The 21,856-nt window shown below is 37.0% G+C and overlaps 2 protein-coding genes across 2 annotated transcripts in view; both read left to right on the forward strand.

The window, feature by feature from the left end:
- COL24A1 (collagen type XXIV alpha 1 chain) overlaps nucleotides 1–20,793 on the forward strand; it is a 115,170-nt gene extending 94,377 nt beyond the window's left edge. Inside the window, exons 45-60 of the mRNA XM_056498154.1 lie at nucleotides 98–151; nucleotides 2,100–2,153; nucleotides 3,937–4,044; nucleotides 5,590–5,697; nucleotides 7,203–7,310; nucleotides 7,398–7,451; nucleotides 7,747–7,809; nucleotides 8,892–8,945; nucleotides 10,489–10,524; nucleotides 15,316–15,351; nucleotides 15,447–15,473; nucleotides 15,640–15,705; nucleotides 16,454–16,622; nucleotides 17,320–17,429; nucleotides 18,537–18,752; nucleotides 19,230–20,793. Coding sequence (XP_056354129.1) covers nucleotides 98–151; nucleotides 2,100–2,153; nucleotides 3,937–4,044; nucleotides 5,590–5,697; nucleotides 7,203–7,310; nucleotides 7,398–7,451; nucleotides 7,747–7,809; nucleotides 8,892–8,945; nucleotides 10,489–10,524; nucleotides 15,316–15,351; nucleotides 15,447–15,473; nucleotides 15,640–15,705; nucleotides 16,454–16,622; nucleotides 17,320–17,429; nucleotides 18,537–18,752; nucleotides 19,230–19,376 — 1,410 coding nt within the window. The 3' untranslated portion in view covers nucleotides 19,377–20,793. The remainder of the gene's footprint in view (nucleotides 1–97; nucleotides 152–2,099; nucleotides 2,154–3,936; nucleotides 4,045–5,589; nucleotides 5,698–7,202; nucleotides 7,311–7,397; nucleotides 7,452–7,746; nucleotides 7,810–8,891; nucleotides 8,946–10,488; nucleotides 10,525–15,315; nucleotides 15,352–15,446; nucleotides 15,474–15,639; nucleotides 15,706–16,453; nucleotides 16,623–17,319; nucleotides 17,430–18,536; nucleotides 18,753–19,229) is intronic.
- Nucleotides 20,794–21,298: 505 nt separating this feature from the next.
- The window catches only part of ZNHIT6 (zinc finger HIT-type containing 6), a 32,018-nt gene continuing 31,460 nt past the window's right edge, over nucleotides 21,299–21,856 (forward strand). The window contains exon 1 of the mRNA XM_056497835.1: nucleotides 21,299–21,855. Within this exon, the coding sequence (XP_056353810.1) occupies nucleotides 21,299–21,855 (557 nt within the window). The remainder of the gene's footprint in view (nucleotide 21,856) is intronic.

Raw genomic sequence — 21,856 nt, forward strand, 5'->3', positions numbered from 1 at the left:
TCAAACAAGTGAAATTTCTCTATTGAATGTTGAAAATGTGTTTTCATTTGCATTCAAATGATTCTTTTCATTTATTTAATGTATGTTCTTTTCAAAGGGAGAGCCAGGTGAATTGGGAGAGCAAGGACCAAAAGGAGAAAGAGGTTCAGAAGTAAGTAGAAAAAAGCAAACCAAAACTGCACTTAATTGGAATTTGTAGGGTTTTGTTGTTCACTGACTATTCTTGGAAAAGTGTTTGGGTTTCCTTTTCATACCTGAAGGGACAAAAATATATAAAATGGAAAATTGTATAATGATCTTGGTTAGTAAATATGTGTTATTTGATAGGTAAGTAGTTTTACTTTGGAGCGATATCAAGAATTATGAGAGGCTCTTTTGGAAACATTTGAGTGATACTTAATTATCCCTTAAAGTGGAGTTTCTTGTGGCAAAGTAGCTCTGAGGCCAACTGGGATTTTTCTTCTCTGGTCTGTAAATGAAGCCTCCTGGTACTGCACTGAGTTTTCAGAGACCTGAGAATAAGGAATTGCTGCAGAATACTAGAGCAGTAATGACAGAGCAAGTCATGACAAAGATCAAAGACCAAATCCTTCTCTTTAGAAATATTAGTTCATCCCTGTAATGCATTGAAAATTGCCAGAAGTGTTTATGTTCTCCCATGGACTGAATATCATTGGCTTTTGAGATTTCAAAAGATTCAGGCTAAAAGATTTCTTAAAATACCAATTACCATTGTAATTTAAATTAGATATTTTGTCTGAGAAGTTCCATAAAGCAGCTCTTTTAGACTTTCAAAATTTTGTAAGTAGCTACAAGAATCTGTAGTAGACTTGAACTGGGGAGCAACAGAAAGGAAACATGATGGAGCTTGTACTCCAGCTGTGAACTTTGGCTTTTGACAAACTACTCACATCCAGGACAAAATCAGCAATTATTCTCAAAGAAATGTTATCTTTGTCTTGCAAATGTCCCTCAGATTAACACTGCCATTTACAAATGCAGAACCAATATCTGGCATGGAGCTATCCATTAAGAGCTTCAAGATTTCCACAGAAGTGTTAGTAGTGAAAACTTTAATATAGTCTTAACTCCAGTGGCATTACAGGTGCTGCTATAGCAAGCCTTGCAAAGCTAATCCCATAAACTGCAATGCTGAATCATCTGGGTTCACTTTACATGCATCCAGAAATCTTAACTAAAGCAATGTTAGATTATTTGAATATGCACATTCCAATTCTGACTGGTGGACTTTTTTGGGCCATTCTTAACAAAAAAAGCATTAAATTGAGCACTAGAACAACTTTTTGCTGGTTTTGTCATATCTGCATAATTATAAAACATTTACGCTTATAATAAACCACACTTTTTCAATACATAGCACATTGTGGCATATTGCAGCATGGTAGTTATAGCATAACTTTTGCTTTAAGAATTATGTTTGAAATAATTAATCTGGAAAATCTCGGAATTTTTTTTTCTACATGTTCTATGCTAACAAGTGTTATTCTTATCCCTGTTGTTCAGTGGTTGCATCTTTCAGAGTTAGGATAAAATTGATGCTATGAATCTTTATAATCTGTTCAGACCATCCTTTAACAAAGGTCTCTGAGAAGCTTTTGACCCATCCTGCGCTTTTCTTCCTTGGTGCATGACCTCCTGTGTCATAAACCACTTACAAGAATGTTATCTGCTCAGTTTCTCTCTGTTTTCTAAGACTACCAATTTCTACATCAGTCAAGATGAAAAAAAAAGTCTGATTCTAAGTAAATTTTATCTTTTGAAGAGTACAAGAAAACTATAAAAGTGTGCTTCCTCACACAGGGGTGGCTGATACAGGGGAAATTGCCAGATTCATGATGAAAAACATTTTATGCTTATTGTTGGAAAAGTTTTAAAAATTGGTTCACAAAAGGGAAAAGCATACACAATTCTGCCAAAAATATATTTGCTTTTACTTGAAAAACTTTCTTCTGTCTCCTGAAATGTGAATAATCTGGTCCCAAGCCAGGCAATGAGTACTAGAGGGGAACAATCCTCAGCTCTTCTTAGGGGATTGAATTTAAGACATTTGTCAGTTCACAAATATTTGTAACTTCTAGGGGCCCACAGGGAAGAAAGGAGCTACAGGTCAAGCAGGAAAAGCTGGAATTCCTGTAAGTAACAAAATTCTAGAACGTATTTTGGATTATACAACAAAGAAAATACTAACCAATAAAACCAAAATTGAATCATGTCAAGGTTACCAGAAGGCCTGTGTTCACTCTAAAGAATTTTCTTATTATTCAGAAAGTGTATTTTTGAATATTACTAATTTTTGAAATGGTGTTAAATTGTACTGAATTACATTCAGTTACTCAGCATATGGAAGTGAAGTGCACCTAACAAGAAGGTCCTTAGCACTTGTGAAGTTGTTTAGTTTTTTGGAGTCCTTTTGGAAGTTATCACATTATATTGTACAGAGCTACACTTGTGTTCACTTCTGACCCCATCAGTTCTTTGATCTGCTGCAGCCCACGGAAGCTTGGATCCATATGTCCATGATGGATACATGTGGTAAATGCCTTGAGGTCTGTTTATTTCTCTTGCTTGCCCTGAGCTGAAATTTTTAATGTTTTTTTCTTGAGTTACTGTAGAGGAGCTGACTTGCATGCCCTTCTCCCTGAGGGAGAAGACAGAGCAGGAAGCAGTAGGTGTTCTGTAAACATAATGAAGAACAAAATGCATCAAGGTTATTTTGGTCCCCTAATAAATAATTCCACTCAAGCACATGTTGTAAATAACTTTTACTACCTCACATCAAAACACTGTCAGTAACTGGAGAAATGCAGCTGTTGCACAGAGCTTGTACCTGCTGAGCAGAGTGCAAGAGGAGCCTTTTGAAGACAAGCAACTGTGTGTCCTCTGTAAACACTTGGCATTTTCTTTTGGACTGCAGGGATCATTCAGCAGACAAAGGGAAAGAAGGAAAGCAAGACATACAGAGAAATGAGAAGGCAGTAAAACTAGAACTTGAGGAAGTTTCAAAGCACATCCCAAATGAAGATACTTAAGAAACCAGAAGTTAGAAATAGGATTATATTCTTAGATTATACAGTATATATTATATATTATATATTATATATTATATATTATATATTATATATTATATATTATATATTATATATTATATATTATATATTATATATTATATATTATATATTATATATTATATACTTACATATACTTATGTATATATAATTTATATATTATATACTTATCTTCTGTATGGCTGGTGTTACAATACTTTTTCAGACAAAATAGTTATAGTTAGAACATTTTATATTTCTGAGAAATGGCATTTATAGAGAGATTAGTGCAGAACTCCAAGCTTTTTTAGACAGTGTATGTCAGTCTAAAGGAAAATAATTGTAAGGAAAGAAATCAGTGTTCCTCTGTTGGATGTGCAATGCCTTTTTTGTGCAAGTGTAGCAACAGTTACCACAAACTTGCCATATTATAAATTTGTATTTTTGATATGTTCAAATTTGAAGAGCATAAATTTGTGAAAGTCAAGTACTGAGCATTTAGTAAAATAAAGGCTGAAAAGGTGTATGGTTGGGTTTTTTCCAGGAATTAATAGATGACTTTATCTGGTTTCCTCACTTCAGTTAAAGAATTGAGAGTCTCAGGCATCTTCCAGGCCGGGCACACAAAGGGGTCAGTCCCATGATTTCAGCTGAAGCTGCTCAGATCCCATGGCAGGGCAAGCCTAAGGTTAAACCTGTAGAATTCTAAACCAAACATCCTAACTCAGAGCTCCCTCTGTGACCATTCATTCATATCCCTGGGTCTGCTGTTCTGTGGGATTTAGGAAATATTGTGACTGAAATCTCATTGTGGGAGAGTGAAGATGAAGAGAGTCAGCAGGGCTATATTTGATTTGAATTTTTTTCCAAGGGAAAACCAGGACCACCAGGGCAGAAAGGAGCAGTTGGGTACCTTGGACCAGAAGGCATTCCTGGGAACCCTGGCAAGACTGGGCTGTCAGGGGAGCCTGGCCCCAAGGTAAGTTGCTTTCCACATTTCCTCTAAGTCATTTTGAATTGCAGATTTTCCAGGGTTAAGGTATTTAAAAAGAAGAGACTATTCTCAGTTCCCTGAGTATCCTGAGTATGGAAAATTATACCAATTATACCTCCTAGGGTCTGAGATAATCCTGAGTTTTCCTTATTGGCTTAGTATTTGTAACCTATGTCTGTCTACCTAAATAATTATGAAGCTTTGCCCAAAGCCAGTGAAATAGAGTATTAGGTATGTGAGGTATCTAAGAGCATTCCTGTAAATGGTTTTTTGTCTGACTGTTCTTTGCTGTGGGCCAAAGGTGGTGACCTGCTGCCTCTTAGATTAGTCCCTTCAGAGAGGGGGAGAATTATGAGAATGATTCCTATTCCTTGAGTAGTTCTCATCATTGAAAGTCTGATCACTTTGAGTTCCAGTATGAATTTCTCAGTAGTTCTACTCAGATGGACCAGTAATTGTTACAAAAGGTTGCCAAGCTAGATTTGGCATTAGGAATTAGCCAAGATGCTGGATGAGGCACTGTTGTTTCAGATATAGATTTCCAATCTGGTTGAACAAAGAAAATTAAACAAGTTACCCGTAGGGGGCAGGTGCACCCTACTCAAGCCTCCCCAGTCTCAGGTCATGAACTTCTTCCAGGCTCTTAAAATTCTTTGGAGCTGGATTTAGGACAATCACCCCAAGCAATTTTTACATTTTTGCTTTTACACTGAAGATGTCATACAATTATAGTAAAGACAACTCCATTACCCCATTACAATTTGTAATAAAGGGAGGCTTATAATGGATTTTTGCCACAATGAATAAAAAGACCAGAACTTCTGCTATGTAAGTTTATCAGTCCATCAATCTATAAGGCAGAGAACAATATTCAAAAGCCCAGAAAATCACATTTAATACAAAAATTGAGTTTTATACAACATTCAATGAGTGTTTAACTGAATGTCATAGGAAATAAGGAAGATTTATATACTCATATATTTCTATTAATTACATAACAGAAATATTCATTTGTATGGTAACAAATTTCCATTTTGTATTTTTTAATATGTCAAAAGTAGCTTAACTCCATGTTTTTTCTTTTAAAATATTTGCTTTTGTTTATAGGCTGATGTTCTCATACATTTTCATAACAAATGTTCTGATCTTTCTTCATCTGGCAATGTTATTGTGTGTGAGTCTTTACAGATTGTACACAGCCATACTAGTACTACCACTATGCCTGATCCTTATAAATAAGCATGTTGAATTTCGAATATTTTTTTGGGAAGGTAGTCTCATTCTGCTCCACGTGGAGTTACTTCTAGAAAAATTAATATTGTGTTACTTTTGGAATATTAGCAGAAATCCACATGATGCTGCTGATCATTGTCTTTCTATATATTTTTATGTACTGCCATTGTGTGTCCATGTATACAGAAGGCATTAAGTGGTTTTGACTGATTTCATGTCATTTACCTATTTCAGCACACAATGAAAAAACATGCTTGGCTGTTCTACTTGTAAACCATTCTTTTCAATTTTTTTCAGGGCAATAGAGGAAACTCAGGCTTACCAGGTCTAGCAGGTTATCCTGGAGCTCGAGGTCCCAAGGGATTGCCAGGCATGCCAGGGCCCATGGGAGCACCTGGACTAAAGGTAGGTACATACCTGGCATCTGGTTGTTTAAGCACAGTTTTGCTGATATTGCTTGCTCTTCATGCTGCATTTAGTGGCTGTGGAGCCACCACACTGCTGTTAATGTGAGTAACAAACATCAAGTCTTATTTGAAGGGTAAGAGTACAAGTTGTGTTTACCACATTTCTATAAACTCTAACTGGAAAATAGAGATCTCATCCATCTGAATGCTATTCCCAGCTCCAGAAGCCACCAAACACTTCATACTTATTTACTCCATCTTCGGGGTCAGATGTTTCCTGATTTTTATTTCTAAACTTCTGTAGCTACTAGAACAGTTGGGATGATTTAAATATCTAAGCAATCTAGTAGCAGAGCATTGCCATAACTTCAAGCCTAAGTCCCAGGTTTGGGGGCTAATAAGTGTATCTGGAATGTCCATTTATCACAGGACTTTAATTGTTTTTCTTCAGCCCTTTCAGAAAGAAAGAAATCTGTGTGTGCTCCATTTTCCAGACAGTTCCAGGTACCTGATATCAGCATATTCTCATATTAATTAGACTAATTTCAGTTTTAAAACAAGCAAACGATGGAAACATTACAGATAATTTTCTTCATTTAAAAATTAATTTTTTATCTAAACTCATTTTCTTTGTGAGATTTTATTGGTAAGGCATTCTTTAAAACCTTAGGTTACATGGAAACTGGAAATACTGTCGTTGTTATCATTTCATGAATATATTTTAGTATAAACTGTATTCATTATTTGCAGTGTTTTATTACCAGTGTCTCCAGTCTGAATTTTACCTCTTTGCCTAGACAATGAGCTGTAGGAAGTAATTCTTGCTCAGAAGTGCCTCAAATCTGAGAAAGGCAAGGAATAGATGAGTTGAGGGGAAACTGTTGCCACCTGTAATACAGAATAAGCATTAATAATGCACATACTGACTCAAGCCAGATAACACAAAGGCAAAACCTGGGGAAGAGCATAAGCACAAAGCATGAAACCTGTATTTTCACAGCCTTTATTGCACCTCAGTAGCCTCCTGAGCTAGACATGTCTTCTGTGTATTTGACAGTCCTCAGAGGATGTCTCTTGCAGGAACTTGTCTAGTTTCCATTTGAATCAATGTAGGTTTTTAGTCTAACAGCAGGGAGTTCAACAAGTATACAAGTTTCTTGCTCAGAGGATTATTTTTAAAATCTACTTTTAGCCTGTTGTTCTGTATTTCATTTTGTAAATTTTGCTTACACTGAGAGATACTATACTAGAATTGATCCAACATGTATGGTTTTTATATTTCCAATTCAAGGAGCAGTCAAGTCACATTTGCATTTTAGTATATGTTTAATTATTTTCCTGAGGGAAATAAAATAAATGGAATAAGTCTATTTCTTAAGGAGGTAACATGTTCCACACTTCTGACAGGATACCTGTCAGCAGTAACTACATGCATGCAAACTATTATTTATAGCTGTAAGTTCCATAATTGCAATAAAGGATATATTTTCTTCTTATTGACAGGGTGAGAAAGGGCTTCTAGGTCATCCAGGAAAACGAGGCAAAAGAGGCCTTCCAGGATCACAAGGTGACCAAGGAGCAGCAGGAGACACTGGACTGAAAGGACAGATTGTATGTAATCACAGTGGTTGATGCAAAACAAGTAGTCCAAGAGTTAGCAGCATGAACTAATGGTAAGGATGCCTGCTCCTATTACAGGGAGAAGATGGAGATCAAGGTTTAATGGGGTTTCAAGGATTCCCAGGTCCAAAAGTACGTGCTTGTTCTTTTCTCTTAGATCATAAGCTGTTTACAGAGCGAGAACATTATGAAAGCATAGAATTAATCAGCTTTAACACTAATTTGTTCAAAATATCTCTGAACTGTTGGAACATGGTAGGCAGAACTGTGTACTCCCTGTCTAAGGACAAACATTCTGGGTCAGTACACTTGGTATTTTCACTGTTACTGCTCTTAGAAATTATCTTACTTTCACTGATTACAAGAGTTTGAAACAAGTGAATAGCTAATGTCCATATTTGATTAAATTGTTCCTTTGCATTTTCAGGGTCCTGCAGGGGACATTGGCTTAGTTGGGATTCTGGGCCCCAAAGGTCCAACAGGCCAAGCTGTAAGTGTTCCACTACATGAAGGAGATTGTTAGGATGGTTTGCAAGTGGCACAGGTTTTTAACTTAGAGAATCTTCTTTTTTCTTAACAAGGTCAGAAGCCTCTATCCCAACCTTTCTGTATGAGTCTAGATGCAACTCTGCTCTGGTTACATCATGCAAACAGGCACACAAACAGAGCTGGGCCCTTAATCTTGAAAGAAAAAAGCAAGCTGACTAAGTATGGATCTCCTCCTGCAATCTTATTGCATTGTATTTCTTGGTCTGTTGGAGTTGAACATTCTTACTGGCAGCACTGCTGATTGTGCTACAGCAGAAGAAAATAGGGATCAAACTTCACCTGCAGCAAGACACAGTGGTGCTCAGGCATTATTGATTAATAGGTAGTCTTTCTATAATGAACTTTTTTTTTACTGAAATGTTCTTAAACTTCATTACCTCATTCTTCATGACATCCTGCTTTGCTACTCACCAAAACATGTGGAAATATCGTCTGCATTTTTTGCATCCAGTGTGGCATCAAATGTGAAAGGTTGAAGCATGGGAGGCCTTACTACAACATATTCTCACTGCTGCCTTTGCCAACACAGAACTGAATTTGTTCAGTTAACAGAGCAGCAGCTTTAGAGGACTGTTCTAAGAGCTACTCTATTTTTCTAAACATTCCTATTTGAGATAAACACTGGACACAAGCAGTTTGCTCTGAGTGAAATGGAACTGAAAAGTGGCATTTTAGCAGCACTTACTGGCAGCCTTAGAAGGGTACTTGTGGGCGGTAATCTAGCTCAAGTTGTAGCTCAATAAATATGTGGTCTTTTGTAATCAGAGTTCTTAAATTTCCACTGTTTTTAGTGCATCAGTTTTCACATTAAAGAATGTGTGGTGACTTTCCAAGTGCAACTATTACAAATTAATAAAATACTTGTCTTAAGTGTTTTAATGTGCACTTAATATTTAGAGAGTATCACCATGATCTTTTGGATATTTGACAGGTCTGTGTGCTGAGCAACTTTAACCAGGACATGTCATGAGGATTTTCTTCATTTTGGAAACGTGAACTAATAAATTCTTTGCTTATTTACAGGGATATATTGGCCCTGTTGGTCAAGAAGGCATTGCAGGCCCAACTGGCAGGCCTGTAAGTTTCCCTTCACTTTTGCATAATTTGTTTATTTCGCTACCCTTTTGTTTAATCCTCTTGTTTCTCAACTAGCAACCTTCTTATTTTTTCTGTTTGCAAATAGCAACGAACAAGACCTACCATGCTGGTAAGTTAATGCATGTGACTCCAGCATCTGTAGTACAAAAAAGAACAAAATGACAAAAAGCAGTGACAAAAAATAATTGCAATGGCCATCTGCCTAAGTACAGCATGCAGAGGGCACGTGACAGGGGCAGTGGGCGAGGCAAGGTGTAAAACAGCACACAGTAATTAACACCTGCATAATCTTTCTCAGCCTTTGGTCTGAGATATACCTAGAGAGTATCCACACTCAGTTTCAATACAGTTTATTTTTTATTTCTTGTGGGCTGAACTGCCCAGAGTGCCCCTCTACACACTCTGGGAATGGCCATGAGCCCTTGTAAGGCTGTTCCAGGGGCTGATGAGGTCCCTGTTAAACTCAAGCATCATTGTGATCTCTGACAACTTTCATTACACCCCAGGTTCCCTTCACTGAGGGAGCTCTGCTCTCATCTCTATTTCCATCTCTTGTCACTCATAGTGCCAGTGCTAGATTTGTTTTGCAAGAGAACCCTGTGGCTCATGTCTCCAACCATGTAAGGCAGGTTTAGAAACTTCTTTGTACCATGCACGTTCCTCTGCCTAATCAAGTAGATTTGGAGTAAATAAAAATGTCTGAAAATCCAAATAATCATAAACATAGTAAATATATAATAAAAGTCATAAATGCAAATATTTGCAAGTGAAATAGAAAGAAGGGGAATGTCTCTTCTGTAATTCTTTCCATTTGTTGGAAAAATCAGTATTTTGTCTTGCTCCATTCTTTTCAATTGCACTGAGGAGAAAAAGTTTACAGTTGTGTGCACTTCTATGAAGCCTTTTAATAGATTCATATTGAACGTAAAAGTTTGCCATTATCATCAAGGAAGCATTTGAGTTGAAGATTACTTCTATGTGTTATGAAATGCAGCTATCAAGGTGCAAAATTTTTCCAGAGAAGAATTTTAAGATGGTTGCCAGTCTTGGGAACAAAATTTAGGTGCAAAACCAGGTAAAAATAGAGACACAAAAATAGTATTTAATCTGATTATGAGAGTAGAACTAATAACATTATAAAAATATGTATAAGGTGAATGGATTTCTTCAGTGGTGGAGAGTATTGAGTTGTGTTCTCTAAAGATGGTGAAGCACTGATGTGTTGAATGTGGATGAAATTGTGGAGAACACAACTGATCAATGGATGGCAGTTAAAATTACTGAGAGAAAACATTTGCAAGCTAAAGAACCTAGCTTTTCACATACAGGAATTACAAGATGTTTTCAACTCATTTCATTTTCTAGTAGTATAGGAAAGTTAAATCCCCAGAGCTGCAAATACTTCCACAGATGAGACTGAACTTTTCATGTGAGCAGTAGAATTCTCATGGATATTAATCTGCTTATTTCAGTCCTAGGCAGCTAGAAAGCATATTGGATTAACAGCTGCTCTTTCTTACAGGGACCAAGAGGTGAAAAGGGCACGAGGGGTGAGATGGTAAGATGAAACAGCTTTTGTGCTTTCATTCTTTTGGCTGTGCAAAATCTATTCCTGTGTTACTCTGAATGTCCTCATGCATGCTTTGAATGCCAGGCAGTCGTGCTCCTGGAGAACACTGCCCAAGAAAGCTGGTAGCCTGTGTCTGACCTTGTTCAAGTTGCCTTATGCAGATATTCCCAGTGGGTATGAGCTGCTGGGCTGGATGGCTCTGGTCATACAGCAGTCACATCCTCCACATCTGTCCATGCTCAGAACTAAAAGGAAAATCTTGTGTCACATTTGTTGTCAAAGATGTAGTGCCTCACAGCATGCACATGTTCATAGATCTGTGTCTTCTTGTCTGGAAAGGGAGGAGCTCAGGAGAAGCCTAGACCTGCAGGTGGTGTCCATGGAATGCATCCCAACTGTAGGAACCATGGGCAGCACTGATGGGTTATGAATTTGCTGCCTTTCACTTTTCAGCAAGAGTCATTGTACATTTGTGAATGTTGGATTTAATATTAAATTTGTGTTAGAGCTAATGAAGTCTCCAACTAACTATGGCTATGTGAAAAGTCATTAAGTTGTCATATTTACAGCAAATACAAACACAAAGTTGATATCTATGATATTACCTTTATGACAGATGTATAATTAGTTCTTTTTCCAGAAACTAGCAGATGTGATCTTGTTCCTGTTTCTCTTACCCTGCCTTTCACCCCATCTCACTTAAAATTATTTAGTTTCACTTTGTGTATTTTGCTTTTAGCAGCCACCTCCAAAAAACTCAAACTGCCTTATAAAAGTTTTGAAAAATAAATCTGAAATATTCAAAACATTTTAAAGAGCTAAAGCTTGGAATGAAGCTTCTTGTCTGTTTCTTAGAAAACTCTTGTCTTTGATTCTAATGCTCTTGAGGCAATTGCTATCTCAGAATAAGAGGGAAACTAGTTTCTCAATTTGCTGTAATCCATCTTAGCTGTCTTTTTCTACTGCTTGTTCATAAGACAGCATAGAGCTAAAAATGCTGACACTAAAAAAAATCCGAAAATAATCCTTTAAAAAACATTATGAACAAGAAACATCTGTTTCCATTATTGGTGCTGGTGTTTAAGAATTTATTTCCTAAATTAGTTCTTGAATTCATCAAGATGAATTAATCTAGTAAGTCTGTCTTCAGAAGAAGAATGTTTAATTTTAAATCATATACAGTGGCATTACTTTCCCCAAGAAAGGGATTTATTTCCAACTACTTTCACATACAAAGGACACTAAATTTTTTTCATCCAACTGTGTATTCTGAGCTTTAATTTATACCTTTAAAATTTATATTGGCATTCTTCCTAGAATCACATAGACTTTAACCTTTTTGTAGTGTATTTAGTTATATTTTTAGTCAGTCAAGGTCACAGAGTTCATTACCAGAAAGAAAAGTTCTTTTATCCCCAGAAAAACATGGAATGTAAAATCATGTCTTCTTATTGAGACCAGTGGTGAAGCACACATTCTTAGTTTAAAATACTCTCTTCAAGAATTTAAAAATTCTTAGAAAATATGAATGTCCTTGGGATTTCTCATGCTTTCAAAGTTAAGCATATGTACTATTGTATGAAAAATCAGGGCCTCTCAGCATTAGTAAAAGATTGGAATTTTAGCCTTTCAACTTCTGTTCAATAAAATGGAGTGATTAAAGAATTAAAGAACACATGAAACTAACTGGTTTAGTCTCTGCTTTTGTTTTTATGAACTGGAATTACACTTTTCTCACTTAAATTCTAATACGACCAAAGGTTAAATTAAGTAGATTTGTAAAAGTAATCCGGTACATTCCAGTAAAACATTTAGCAATTATCTTACTTCATGAAAAGTGTAATTTAGCCTTATTTTTCTGCTCTGCAGCAGAAGAAAGAACATTAGTAAAATCCCTACTCTGTTCAGTACCATTATATTTTAAAGATTTGCAAAGATAATTGCTATAGCTCTCTGAAGTTTTAATGCATTTAAGGAATGTGATATTCCACAAAGCACTTCATAAACAGTATTCAGTATTCACCTCTTTTTTATCTCATGGGTTTTACTGGCAAGGAGACAGTGAAGCAAGAGAAATTACATTCCTCTTTGGCAAAATACCTTAAACTCATTGGAACAGTGCAGGTTTTTATTTTTAAAACATTCAGTTCTATCTCAGAAACCACTATAAATTTGAACTGCTCTTGTCCCAAGACTTCTTGAGTCTTAAATTGGTGACACATGCCAAGAGCATAGAACATTAACTGAAGCATTCAGTCATCTAAAAAATGTCCTGGAATGTCTAAATCTCAGCATTCAGAACAAGGACATCTATTCATCCGAGCACAGTGGTTACTTAGGGACAAACTGTTGAAGACTTTATACCTTTCTTCAATTTGGTATTTGCATAATGAAGTCTTGAACCAAGATAACAAATATATCCTTACAATGTCAATTTTATTTCTCATTAGTCTTTTCCACACTTTCTCTTCCATTTTATACTAAACATACTTGGCCAAGCATGATCAGACAGGTCAGTAATACATTCACATGGAGCAGTCTAACAGCACCTGAGCACCTGACCTGATTAATTAAATGTGGAGTCAGCCTTCCCAGCTGGCATACAACAGTATAACTCTGTGAAACCCAATTGATTTGCAACAGCTGAGGAGCCATGCCAAAATAGTGAATGTAATTTGTGTAAACTCTGATCAGTTATGTAATAATTAATAACAGCAATATTTTATGCATATTTAAAAGTAATAGGATTTTTTAAAGATTCAAGCTGGGCAATAATCAAACTGAGAAAAGTACTAGGTACTTAACACAGAACCCACAGGGATATCAATACTATTAGTCTATATATGCTAAAATTACTTGTTCTTTTATTTCCATTTTCCAACATTAATGATTAACATCTTTTATGAAGATGTTAATCATTAAATATCTACCTAAAAGATGGCTTCCAGTCCCTTCTATAGGAATAAGTGGATAAAAAATAGAGTCAGGATGTATCAATTGAAAAACACAATATTTACAATCCATGGATCTTATCTTATAAAGGCCTTCTTGGTTAAGTATCAGAAAATCATCTATCAAAACATCCAGAAATTGCTTCAGTTTTGAATTTCCTCTCTTCTCCAAAGAACACATACAAGACATGGATCTTGCCTCAAAGCCATCAACATAGCCTTGCATAGAGCTGGTGCTTGGAACTATAAAATGGCCCCCCTTTTCCCATCCTTCATAATCCAGCACCTGATCCCCTGGCGTGGCCAGGGCAGGTGATGTGCAGACCCACTTCAGTTGTGCAGCTGTCACTGTAACCCCTGGCAGAGGCATGCCCTGGAACTACCACATGCTCTGCCTTAGGACATAAGAACTGATAAATTTGCAGCCTCAGTGACTTAGGTACATTGCTCCTATCTGGTTTGAGATTTATTTTTTTTAAATATACATGAATTAATAATAGATTTAATCTGGTCTTTCTTTAATCATTTCCAGCTGCCCTTGCTTTTGGCAGTTTGAGCACAGCCTGAGTCCAGCAGCTGTAACATGAAGTGACACTCACACAGATCTTGCTTGCTATGAAATCTCACAGCAGAAACACTTGTTCTTACTATATCAAGTGATTTACAGCTTAATTCCTATTGGGCTAGATCAGTTTCACAACATTTGTCAGCGTGACCACGTCACATCAGATTATTTCTCTTTTGGCAGAGATTTTGTACTGGCGTGACCATACTGACGTATGAGGCCTTTTGCTGGAACAGCTTATTGTGCTCTAGTAATTGGTACAAGCAGCACTGACAAAAGAATGTTCTGCTTAAATTGACTTAGCTGTGTTGAAAGGGTTTTGGTAATTGAAGGTGCAGATCTAGCCCATGCCTTTCATTCCTTCTCTTTTCCTCTTCTTAAAGCACTGCCACCTATTCTCCTTGTCACCATTTGTGCCATTGTTTGTTGCACTAGCTCCTAGAAGCTTTGAGTTTATAGAGCTTGAAGATAAGAATCTAACAGAGACACAGGTGTCACTGCATATTAATAAATGTTCACAACCATTCCAGTTTAATGTGAATAGTTGATTACAGAAATAATAATTCAGATGGGTTTATTGTGTTGGAAAGGTCCATGTTCAATCCTAAGGCAGCCTTAATCAGATTTGCGTGCATTGTAGGCACTGTAAGCTAGGGAAAAGCAATTCCTTCTCCTTCTCTCCTCTGCAATCATCCTGCACACTAAAATGATGCCACTTACAATAAGAAAATAAGGGCATAACTTCTTGAATAAAAAGGTCAGCAATAGCACTGTAAAACAATGAACATAACATGTTCTGGCTGAAAATTGTGTTGGTGATAAATTAAACTGTAAAAGTCTGGCACATACTCATGGATTAAAGTGAATCAGTTAGTTTTTTGCAGTTACTGATAACATTATTTGCAATGTTTTTGTGATTATTTACCTCTTCTAGTACTTATTTTGTCAGCATACATATAACACAGGCACAATGTATGGCACATTATATATTAATACTTTCTATGGCTTTTAATGTTCCCTTAGTATCAGAAGTAATGGGAGAAACAAGGAACTAGACAACACAGCAATTGCAACATGAATATTCATAAGTAAATGAAGCAGGGTGCTTTAACAATAGTAACTAATAATCCACAACTTACCACAGCTGGGATCACACCTTCTTCTTATACACATTGGGACATTTTTTTGATTTAATAAATATATAAATGTAAAACCAGAGATTTCAATGTATAACAGTTGGCGTTCTATCTCTGTTTCCTCTAGGGGCCTCAGGGAAGGCAGGGCCAGCCTGGGCCACCTGTAAGTGCATAAAAAAACGGTGCCTGTGTTTTTCCATTTTGATTGCACTATTTAAAGATGTGAAGCACCTAATATCTGTTTTTCCCATTTTCCAGGGACCACCTGGACCACCTGGACCAAGGGTAAATTCTGTTACAACCCTAACCTACAATATAGTACTTTATTGAAAGTGAAAATAATAGGATCCTCTTCAAATGTACTGCTAGTTCCACTGCTTAAAGAATTTGCCACTTGCACTTTTGTATATTTTTGTTAATCTTTTTATATTCTGAAATACCTGTTTTTTAGAAACAAGTGGATCTCAATGCTGCTGTTCAAGCTTTGTTTGAGTCAAATGCTGCCTTGCAGATGGAGGTATATATTTAAATGGATTTGCATTATCATGCAGGAAATGCAATTCTAATTTTATTTTTTGAGGACATAACAGGGTTTCTTTTCAAAGACTTAGTTTAAACTTATAATGGATAGTGAATAATTATAGAATGTAATAAAATATGCTAGGATTTATAGGATATAGTCAAAATGAAATTAAGAGAATCATCAAGACTTCTACCTTTTGTCATGATTGCTAGTAATGGAAGTTTACTGACTATCACACATGCTGGACTGTATTTGTTCAGACACAGATAACAATAGTGGCATATAGGGTTTGATTAAAAAAAATCGACATACATGTATCTGGCTGCATTGGTTGCAAGAAAATCCCATAAATGGGTGAAGTCAAATAAATTTGCATATGTTTTTTAGGTTAAGCCTAAGAGTAGTTTTCACTATTTAAAATTGGTAACCCCTAGATCTACTTCAAAAGTGCACCAATTTTTCCTTTTTTTCCTTGTATCCATAGTTTTATGTCAATATATCATAATGACAAATTTGCATGACCTAAACCTGCCTTAATATCACTGATCTGACAGTTTTAATAAAGCGTCCTAATCTGTTTTTTGGGATTTGTTACCCTTATGTTGTTTTACATGGCTGATTGCATTCACATAAACACTTTGATTCTGGCTATTCAATGGCCATTTGACATTTGACTCTTACTGCATACACTGTTGTTGTGACACTTCTTTGTGCTAACACGTTTGCTAATGGCCCTTGGCAGAAATACCAGAATACTGAAGTCACTTTACTCGATCACAGTACAGAGATATTCAAAACACTCCACTACCTTAGCAATTTACTGCACAGCATCAAGAACCCTCTTGGCACTCGGGATAACCCAGCACGCATCTGCAGGGATTTGCTTAATTGTGAACGTAAAGTGTCAGATGGTGAGTACCCACTTTCACACAAGTACCTTCAAAAATTGTTGTTTCCAAATGTTGCTTTTCACATTAAAATTCTGATCGGATAGATTTAATATTTTCATTCTCTTTTTATTGTATTCTCTTGCAATGTGCCTGTCACAAATGTATTTATGTCATATTTAAGATAAAAGACTAAATTTTAAAGGCGGAAGTATGTAGCTATCTAATACTATATAAGTATTAGACAGATTATATTTGTCAGTAAGCAGATGTATCCAGAAAATTTGAAACTGAATGCAGTTTTTGGATTTGAAGTTTTCCAAGTATTTATAGCTAATCTTGCAATGAATTCTGTGTGACTCAGATTCTATATTCCTAATGAGAAAATTGCATCCCATACGTTATCACTGTCAGATACACTGACAGTCATTGTATCTCAGAACTTCCCTGAAACAATATTTCAAATAAAAAACCCCTCCTATTTAAAGCTGCAATGTCAGTGTAAGTGTAATCAGAATTGGTTTATTATGGTAATTTTTCTCAGTATCTATTATTAGTATAATTTTAATAGTGAAAACATTTTCACGTTCCTTTTCTTCCATTTGTGAAGGTATGGTGATAATATGTGTAATATTTGCCAAAAAGTATTAATATTTTAGCAAATTCCTTCATAGCAATTAAATTTTTGTTTTATTTTCTGTCTGGAATTATGTACTAATAGGAAAATACTGGATTGACCCAAATATTGGATGTCCTTCTGATGCCATTGAAGTTTTCTGCAATTTCACTGCAGGTGGTCAGACATGTTTAACACCACTGTCTGTGACAAAGGTTTGCATTGCTTCTAGAGACAATGTTTCTGTGCTTGAACTCTAAACAAATGCATGCTTATTTCCTTAATTCATTAAAAAGTGCTAGATTTCAGGGGGGGCATTATTGTGCATCTTTGTGGAAGGACATGTTATATATTCTGGTACAGGAGTTACAAGTTTTCTGGAGACTATATATGTTAGTAATTCTCACTGTGTTCATTTACTCACCTATGCTGATAGAATTATTTTGTTTTGCTTTATACTTTCTCATCCAAGGCATAAAAATAAGTCTGAAACACTGCTAAGCTACATTAGTATCTCACCACTACTCACCAAGCATAGAGACGCAGAGGTTGTTACAATAGAAAGGATGAAAATTATTACTGCTTTCTAACACTTAGGCACTTTTAAATGCCATTAGGAAGGGATTAGTTTTCTGTACATTATTAGTTCATGTGCCTCTTTACATGTAGTTCTTGAACTCTTAGAATAGAAATTTTATATTTGTGAAGTTCTGTATATACCCTGTAGTCATTGAAGAGCTTCAGAAATACTGTTAAGTTCAAATATGCATTCCTACATTTGGAAGATCCTTGAATATGAAATGGTCTTGGAGAAATTCTTCTTTAATAATGAGTTATTATATGTCCTGTCTAAAATCAAATATACTTATGATCCTTTTCATTTGTAATAGACTATGAGTATTGCCAGAACCTGTGGTCTGAGAAGACTAAACAGCAGAGTGATGTGGTTTCAGTTAAAAACACTGCTGCTGATTATATCTTTGTTTGAAACACAAAAGTATTTGTTTCAGTTTCCTTATTTAAAAATACTGTTTTCTGACCAGCTGTGCTTCAGCAATGTTGTAAGCATCAGCAAATGTTTATATTTAAGCTTTGAAAATGTCCTATGAAAGCTTCTGTTTATAGTAATGATAGTAATGGAACCTAACATCCCTGCTGAGGAATGCAAATCATGCTCTTTGGCATTGACCCCAATGTATATAAACATGTATACATGCTCCTGTGCCTGAACACACTTCCATGTCCGTAGCACTTTGTGTTGCTGTGGCCATTCAGCACAGTCCAGCTGTAATTCTAACGACACTCTTCTCTTGAAATTCTAGCTGGAGTTCGGTGTTGGAAAAGTGCAGATGAACTTCCTTCACTTGCTGAGCTCAGAAGCAACCCACAGCATCACAATCCATTGTCTAAACACCCCGATGTGGGGATTAAGTAAAGCAGGTGGCCGGAAGACATCAGTTACCTTCAAAGGATGGAACGGTCAAATATTTAAAGCAAATACGCTACGTGAACCTAAAGTGCTTCTGGATGAATGCATGGTAAATACCTTTTAGCTCCACATTATTAAAGCCATGACAGAGGTACTGTTTAGACATTGCTAACTTTCTGCAAATAACTAACTATCATTTAGATTCACATCCCTTAAACTTGCTTCTTTACACAGCTCTGCTTATTCCAGCCTTTAGATACTGAGTTCACCATCTCTTTAAGGGTAGAAGAAATTGCAGTGATATGGGATATCTATACTTGCTGTTTGCATTGTGTCTCATGTATTTTGACACCGCAAAAGACACTGCAGAAATAGGGAAGTCCTCCAGGAAAATTTAGAAACAGTTACCCTTAAATGAAAATTCAGGCTTCAGAAATGGCATTTATTAAATTACACAGTTTCTTTAGGAACTGCTGAGAAATTTTTCTGTGCCCTACTTCTCTTTCACTCTGTAAGCACAATTTTCATTTGTGTTTTGAAGCTCATCTTTTATATGAGTCTAAAGTGCTTCTCCTGTGTGTTTCAGATTGAAGATGGCAGCTGGCGTAAGACACAGTTCTTTTTTCACACTCAGGACACGAATCAGCTTCCAGTTGTTCAAGTTAATGCACTTCCTCACCTCAAACCAGGACAGCAGCACTTCATAGAAAGTGGCTCTGTATGCTTCCTTTAAGACTTCTGTCCTAGGTTTCTTGTTTCATCAACATAGAGCTGCTGCATAGATTGAATACAAAAATAATGATCCACTGCAGGCAAAATTACTAGGAAACTGAAGATTCATTTCAAGTGGTGTTGGTTAAAGAACCTCAGGAAGAAAAAGACTTCCTCCTAAGGAGAAATGGCATTGAAAAATAAAAGAAAGAAAAGACTAAAGCAATTTTCATAAAGTATTTAAAAATAAATTTCTTGGTGCTTTCTTGCATAATTTTCTGGAATGGAATATCTGAACATGGAGTTTTTCAGGACGTCAAATGTTTGTAGCAATCTTTTTAACAGCACTGCACAAAAGCCATCCTGAGGAAAGCTGGAGACATATGATACTAAGGAGCAACACCTGCTAATGCTCCTAAATGTGCAATAGCTTTTATATGAAAAGTGAATCATGTCACAGTACAGTGCAACAAGTCTTCTTTTCTTAACGTTTTATTCCAGTCCTTCGTGGACACACATCTGAACAGATGGCACACTACCTCTTTTGTGTTTCCTGTCCATGTTGCCTTGGTGCTCTTCACAACACAGGGTGCTTGTGGCCTTAGCAGAGATTATTTGAGTCCCTTTTTATCTTTCAGACTGTATGTGCTGGTTACATCAGGATATGTTTCTGTTGTAAAGGTACTTATTTTAGACCATTGGTCACATACTTCACATAATGAAAACATTATTTATGTGGATTTCTTGTTTAAAATATTTTTGTGTACTATTTTGGAAATGGTGTATAAGACAGCATATTGTACATGGTGCATATAGTCAGAACAGTCTGCGTTGCAGCCATTGTAAAAATCATTGTAAGAAGAGCTACCTAAAGTAGTTTTGACATTTAAATTCTGTATTTCAGTTAACATTGCTAATGCCAAAGCCATCTTAAGATGATATATTCTGTATATATTTTGTAACTTCTGAAAAAAATCTACTACAGTGTGTCTTCTGAATGGCTACTCTTAAATTATAATCAGCATTTCATCCTCTTAGAAATTCCTTTTTTTTACAAAATTTATTAGATAATTTTGGGATTTTAAAATTAAGCCTAAAACGTTCATTGAAGGTTTGTTTTGTTTTTTTTAGTAAAAACAACAGTTTTACCATTAGGTAAAGCACTCTTTATATTGATATGCCTCTATCTATCATCAATTCAAAGTGTGCTCAGGAGTACACGGCAAGGTGATACTGGACTGTATTTGGGGAAGCCCGGGAGTGTTCAAACAACATGTCTGTCTTCATCTGCAGGAAAACACACCACCAAAATATAATAAAATAAGCTTCCAAGCTATCTCTTTGTCTTTTACTATTCTGTTTCATATTGTATAGGTGATTTTTAGAAATTGGAAAAATCCTCTAGAAGGGTACTTTTCTTAGGTGGCAGTGCTTCTCTTCCCAAGGGGAAATACATATGCTCTGTGCCATGGAATAGTGCCAGAGGGACAGCGTTTGCTTTTACAAAGTAATGTACGTGCACATCTCATCTTACATTTTGTATCAAAGCATCGTTTTTGACCACTTTGAGAAAAATCTGATAAAATGAAAAACAAAGCAAGATTACAGAAAGATGAAAAAATATCTCACTTTTTGCATTTTCAAGATCAATACACTGACATTATGATTTGACATTTGCTGTTAGTTTGGCTTTGGAGGTGATGTTTTGGCAAATACTTGGGAGTATTTTGTAAGATTATAATTTTTTAGAAAACGTCTGCTTCGTGTATATTTTTATTCATCTCATTGCCCTATTTTTGGGAGTTCTTCATCTCAGAAATTCCTATTTTAAAAGCAAGGAGTTTATAAGGCTGCTCGGATTTGAGTATTTCCGTAGTTGAGGCAAAAATGCACATCCCACGCAGACAGCGGGGACGACAGCGGGACACGGACAGGTAAGGAGCGATGTCCGGTGTCACCTGGTGGGAGTGCTGTGCCGTGGGGCGGGAGGGTCCGAGTGCTCTGTGCTCTGGAAAGCCTCCCTGGCTGGGACAGATCCCCTCAGCCTCCGGATCCCCTCAGGTCCCAGATCCCGCCAGCTCTCGGATCCCCTCATCTCCCGGATCCCCTCAGGTCCCAGATCCCGCCAGCTCTCGGATCCCCTCATCTCCCGGATCCCCTCAGGTCCCAGATCCCGCCAGCTCTCGGATCCCCTCAGCTCCCGGATCCCCTCAGGTCTCAAAACCCCTCATCTCCCGGATCCCCTCAGCTCCCGGATCCCCTCAGGTCCCAGATCCCGCCAGCTCTCGGATCCCCTCATCTCCCGGGTCCCCTCAGCTCCCGGCACGCCGGCTCCGGGGAGCCTCGTGCGGCTGCGCCGGGGCTCGCGGCCGGCAGGAGGCGCCGGCGCGCAGCAGAGGCCGCTCATGCGCCGTGAGGCCCCGCGGCGCGGCCATGGCGGAGCGGGACGGGCGCGGAGGCGCCGGGAGGGCGGCGGGCGGCGGGAAGATGTCCCTGCACAGG

The sequence above is a fragment of the Oenanthe melanoleuca genome, chromosome 8 (genome assembly GCF_029582105.1).
Source record: "Oenanthe melanoleuca isolate GR-GAL-2019-014 chromosome 8, OMel1.0, whole genome shotgun sequence".
In the NCBI taxonomy this organism is placed as follows: domain Eukaryota; kingdom Metazoa; phylum Chordata; class Aves; order Passeriformes; family Muscicapidae; genus Oenanthe; species Oenanthe melanoleuca.